At 41.0% G+C, this 6,000-nt stretch overlaps 1 protein-coding gene across 1 annotated transcript in view; it reads right to left on the bottom strand.

Annotated features, from left to right (window-relative positions):
- Positions 1–2,933: 2,933 nt before the first annotated feature.
- Positions 2,934–6,000, bottom strand: part of LOC310779348 (retinal guanylyl cyclase 2-like) — a gene marked incomplete at both ends in the record, with an annotated part of 126,536 nt that continues 123,469 nt past the window's right edge. Inside the window, one exon of the mRNA XM_083639887.1 lies at positions 2,934–3,021. Coding sequence (XP_083496013.1) covers positions 2,934–3,021 — 88 coding nt within the window. The remainder of the gene's footprint in view (positions 3,022–6,000) is intronic.

Here is a 6,000-nt window from a genome sequence, read left to right as displayed (position 1 = left end):
ACACAACTCTTTTATCTGTTTAACAGTAATTTTATTAGTTAGATTTAGAGTTGATTGCAAAAAAAACATTTAAAGGGAAAGACATCTTTCTGACAGAAAGTGCAGGAAACTCAAGGTGCGTAGCCCTAACCCCATAGAACCCATTCTCATTCATACGTGTTGGGCCATGCCAGTTTTTCCCCTGAACTGGAATATAGTCTAAAATCCACTCAAGTCCAGTCCGGCTTTTGCCAAAGTCTTACCGTGGACTTATTATGCTCATTCCCAGTTCTATATTTTATATATTAGCTTTGCATGGTTCACAGTTAATCTTACGGAGCTGCACCATTCCAAAAAGTCTGGGAAGCTACCAGTTTTGGGCAAGTTACTTTCAAAATGTAATATACTACATATTACTAGTTGCATTCACTTGAAAGTAATAAGTTACTTTACAATATTACTGTCTGTCTGTAACTCCTTACTTATTACACTACTTTTGCATTACTTTTACCAAAACAGCAGCAGCAGAATGACATCGCCGCCCTGGAACATCATGAAAAATAATTTCAACCACCTTGAAGTCAGTGTAAACAATCCAAAATTCTAAATGATATTATTTTCCTTTGTTATTGTCATCTACAGTATAGTGGTTATTTGCATAAAAACACACAGTTTGATTAGGAAATGATTGTATTTTTTTATGTGCTCTGATAAATAAATAAAAATCAATTTGTAACTTGAGTTACTTGACAAAGTAACTAGTATAATATTACTGAAATCCTATAAGTAAGCAGTTATATTACTGAGTTACTGCTAAAAGTAATATATTACATGTAATATGTTACTTTTGTAATGAGTTACCCCCAACACTGTAAGCTACCCAGGGGACATATTCCTACTAAGGGCTAATGTCCACCAGCTCCGGAACAGATATGGTACTGCTCCGGTACGGCTGCGAACAGACCCACACTCATGTAATCTGTCAGACACATGCGGGATCCGACAAAAATAGAACAGGTGCATAATTTTTCTGTACCGCATGTATTGCCCATCTATTAACTCATTGAGTGCCAGCCACTTTTGGAAAACGGATGCTCCCAGTGCCAGCCCTTTCAGAGCGTTTTCAGTGATTTCTCAAGACCCACAGAATATTGTGTGATATTACTATGTATGTAAACACCGAACACGCCCAAAGAACGATGAGACTCTCTTGTATCATCAGCAAAAAAAAGTTTATTGATATCATTTTCCGTTCTTTAGTTATCAGCAGTAGACGATAGGTTGGTTTCACCAAAAACAGACGTTTCAAACTAGAAGCTGAGATAATGAACCTTTTGTGAAATTAAGCATTTCAAGCACATCACTGACTCTGAAGCTAATATTTTCTGATGTAGTGACACCTCAAAAATAATTTCCTTCAATAAAACAGCGAAAACAAAGGAATTTTGATGGCAAAATAATATTTTTTAGCTGCAACCAGCAGTGCTGGCCCCTGCGTGCGCAGACGCTACACCTTCTTGCTGGTCTTGATTTACTGCTGGTGGGCATCAGGTATTCTAGCTTGTGTTTGCCAATCTGTCCATCGAGCCTGCTGTCTGGGTCGGTGTTGTATGGTGCCCTGCGTGCCCCATCCCCCTCAACTGCAAACTCCTCCGTGGGAGTGTCTCTGGTGGCTCTCTGCTGCACGTTTGCTCTGCACGTTTCAAAGTGCGCTGCACCCAGCTTTTTCACAGCACTCCGCCGTTTTTGTTCGCCGGCTCCCAGCGCTTCCAGCTGAGAGTAATTTAACTTTTCGGAGGGACGCTGGTGTCGGGTGCTCCTTTTCTGGCGGCTGGTCGTGTGGAGGAACTGTCGCAGCGGAGATGGGGGGGGGCTCAGTTGTGGGAGCAGATTGGCTGCTGTTCACAGCTAACGTTACAGCATGCATCGGTTTCCGTTTCCCCACAGGCTTCTTCTACTCTTTTTCCTCATCTTTCTCTAATCCAGAGAGCACTGTCGCCACCTAATGGGTCCGTAAAATAGCTTATACACCTTCAACATCCCCCATATTTTTACAGGAGATGCATCAGGCTTTGATCCACGTCCCACCGTCAAAAAACGCAATTGACGTCTTTAGACGTCATTGGCACTCTACGTTACTATTTGAATTGACGTCTTTAGACGTCATTGGCACTCAATAAGTTAACATGGGTGAGAGTCTGATGCGGCAGTTTTACTGGATCCGCAATGCAGCCGTAACGCATCTGGTGTACATTGGGTGTAACGGTGCCTAAAGTCCGGACTGAACTGGGGAAAAGAGAATTTACGTACGCTGCTCCCTCTCTTGGTCACTCCATACATTTAATCTAATTGTATCTATTGAGATCTAATTGGATCTAATGAGATCTAAACAGATCTAATCAGATCTATTGAGATGTAATGGGATCTATTGAGATGTATTGGGATCTATATAGATCTAATTTGATCTAATAACATCTATTGAGATCGAATGAGATCTAATTAGATATATTGAGATCTAATTGAATCTATTGAGATCTAACTGGATCTATTGAGCATGTAACTGTTGGGTTTGGCTTAACATCTTAATTAGCCGCTATAACAACACAGTCCAGTCTTCCAGGGTGTGTGTGTGTGTGTGTGTGTGTGTGTGTGTGTGTGTGTGTGTGTGTGTGTGTGTGTGTGTGTGTGTGTGTCGGTGTGTGTGTGTGTGTGTCGGTGTGTGTGTGTGTCTGTCTGTCTGTCTCTGTCTGTCTGTCTCTGTCTGTATTATGCATCTATTAAAGCATATTGCCAGAAAACTATTTGGTTCAGGACAGGTTGTAGTTGATTTAAAATCTGAGAGGGGATGTGAAGGAAGGAGGTGTCTGTGTGTAGTGTGTGTGTGTGTGTGTGTGTGTGTGTGTGTGTGTGTGTGTGTGTGTGTGTGTGTGTGTGTGTGTGTATGTATGTGTGTGTTATTTCTTGATCTTCCTCTGTCGATCCAGGAACTTCTGTCTCCTCTCCACTGGAATCTCATCCAGACTGATGCCATGGTTACTGGCCCTGACAGACAGACAGACAAACAAAAAATAGGTGGTTAGAAACGTCATAGAGTCTGCTATTGAAAGAGGGCGGTGTCCAGTAAGGAAGTTGTGGTCGGGGTGGATCATGGAAATACTTGCCTTCCACACTGGATAGCCATGTTCAAAGACTACATTTCACATGTAACGTTTTTGTTATTTAACCCTAACCATAACCCTGACCTAAACCAAGTTGTTTTACTTGCCTAAACATAACAACATTCATTAAAGTCTATGAAGTTAGATTGCCCTGCACAGCTCAGATCTTCACATTGGTGCCGGTGGTGTCAGGAAGGAAGTCCATAGTAAAAAGGAAGAAGTTTCACCGCACACAATGTGGAACTTTAAGTTGATTTATTCTCTAAAAAAGCACCGCGTTTCGCCACTCAGGCTTCATCAGGCTCATATCAGTCAGTCACATATCAGCACAATGTTTTTATAGGCTGCACCTGTAATCAGTGGAATGGGCAGCAGCTGACAGAGGGCTACCAGGAGCCAGTGGTAATCAATTCCAATCTTCATACAAATTAGCAATGGTTACATCTCATTCATAATATCAAAAGGCTCAATCAATATCAATACAAGTATTAGGCCATGAACAACAATATAAAAAAATCATTAATTATACAAAAGGGCAACAATACATTTTACAAAAGGTAGGTTAACAATAAATATAAAGAAAATTGTAAAAAGTTTGCACACTGCAAAGGGCTCCAGTTAGGTTTTTATTGCAAAACCGTGTGGTAACGTTTCGGGCAGCACCCTGCCCTTCTTCAGACGAAGAAGTCCTGGACTGGAAACTGGAAACTGGAGCCCTTTGCAGTGTGCAAACTTTTTACAATTTTCTTTGCATTTATCACTGTAAGTTCTGCACCTGCCCTACTAGGCTGGGATGTGCGTGGCCCCGTTCCAATACCCATACTTGTACTTCTTTCTTGTAGTATGTACTGCCGCTGCCCTCACAAAGTATGGATTGTAGTGTGCAGCATGCATGCAAAATGCATACTATTGGGACACACTACATCTGTCGTCACGTGAGCTTCCTGAACTCCGACCTCTTGCTCACTTCCGCCGACGTCCGCAGCGCCACATTTGAGTTTTTTTTTTTTTTATTCAATAAACAAAGTCTGGCAGTAACAAACAGTACATTATACAAAAAATTCAGACTAAACATTTACAAAATTGGAACAGACAATCAAATAAACAAAATAAAATAAATAAAGCAAAAACATTAAGTCAGAGTTCTAAACAGGAATCAAGTGTTTTGGTACACACCATGCTTGTTTGGTTTGAACATATTTCAAGGCTTTCTTAAAGTTAATTATCTCATTCATGAACACGCAGCTCAGTCAGTGCGACGTAACTCCAGTAGGTGGCGGTAATGCACAAAAAGTTGTTTGCCAACCGCCATAAAACATTAGAAGAAGAAGAAGAAGACGTCACTTCCTGCTGCGCAAAGGATTGTGGGGAAGATTGGCTGGTGCAGCATGCATCGATGCATACTCCGAAATAGGAGCTGATGTAGTACAACATCCTGGTACTCTTGGCATACTGCATCTGACATACTATGTATTGGGACATACTAAATCTTTTTTTGCCTACTAAATAGTATGGAAGTATGGGTATTGGAACGGGGCCCGTGTCTCCCTTCTACTAGGGATGTCCGATATTATCGGCCTACCGATATTATCGGCCGATATTAGCATAAAAAAATCGATATCGGAAAATATCGGTATCGGTTTTCATGCCGATATATATATATATATATATATATATATATATTTTTTTTTAAATACAGGGGGAGTCTCACTGAGAGCAATGCTCTCTTTTTCAGGAGTGCCCTGTTCACATTCACACACACATTCATACCTGGAAGCTGACCAGTACAACCACAGTCTGATCTGTTGGCCACTGAGCAGCTCCACTGGAGCGGTTGGGGTTAAGGGCCTTGCTCAAGGGCACCTCAGTGGTGGTAATGAGGGAGGGGCAAGCGCTGCCTTTTCACTTTCCCCACCCAGATTTATCCTGCCGGTCCCGGGGATTGAACCGACGACCTTCTGGTCACAAGCTCGCTTCTCTAACACTTACAACTTTAACACAACATGCATATTATATATTAAACTCTTCAGCTACATTAAGCTACATTATGTAACTTGTTACGTGAAATTTTGGTGGAAAAAAAGCCCGCTTATATCGGTATCGGTTGATATCGGTTGATATCGGTATCGGAAATTAAGAGTTGGACATTATCGGATATCGGATATCGGTAAAAAAGCCAATATCGAACATCCCTAGTTCTAATGTATTTCTCTTATGCACACAGGTAGTGTAAGGAAAATATATTCCCTCACCCGAGTCCAGCTTCTGTCCCCTCCCTATTTTCACAGGGATAGAGTTGGGTAATTTTTAAGATAATGAATTAAATGTAGTGTTGTGATCTTGGTGTATTTTGTAGAATGTATATTGTAATGGATTTGTAATTTATTTGTGCCTGTTATTCACATGTTCTTTCTGCTTCCAGATATGCCACCTAGTGAGGAAAGGCAGGACCACACCCCCATACACTTTTTTCCTCTTTCACCACCCTCCCTCCCCCTTATGTAGGGATCAGAAGCAGGGATCATGAAGTACATTTATTGTTGCCCTACCTTTTGTAAAATGTATTGTTGCCCTTTTGTATAATTAATGTTTTATATATATATATATATATATTGTTGTTCATGGCCTAATACTTGTATTGATATTGATTGAGCCTTTTGATATTATGAATGAGATGTAACCATTGCTAATTTGTATGAAGATTGGAATTGATTACCATTGGCTCCTGGTAGCCCTCTGTGAGCTGCTGCCCATTCCACTGATTACAGGTGCAGCCTATAAAAACATTGTGCTGATATGTGACTGACTGATATGAGCCTGATGAAGCCTGAGTGGCGAAACGCGTTGCTTTTTTAGAGAATAA

The sequence above is a fragment of the Poromitra crassiceps genome (assembly GCF_964638095.1).
Source record: "Poromitra crassiceps genome assembly, chromosome: 7".
NCBI lineage: Eukaryota > Metazoa > Chordata > Actinopteri > Beryciformes > Melamphaidae > Poromitra > Poromitra crassiceps.
The sequence above is the reverse complement of the archived record's forward strand: the minus strand, read 5'-3'. Positions and strand labels throughout refer to the sequence as shown.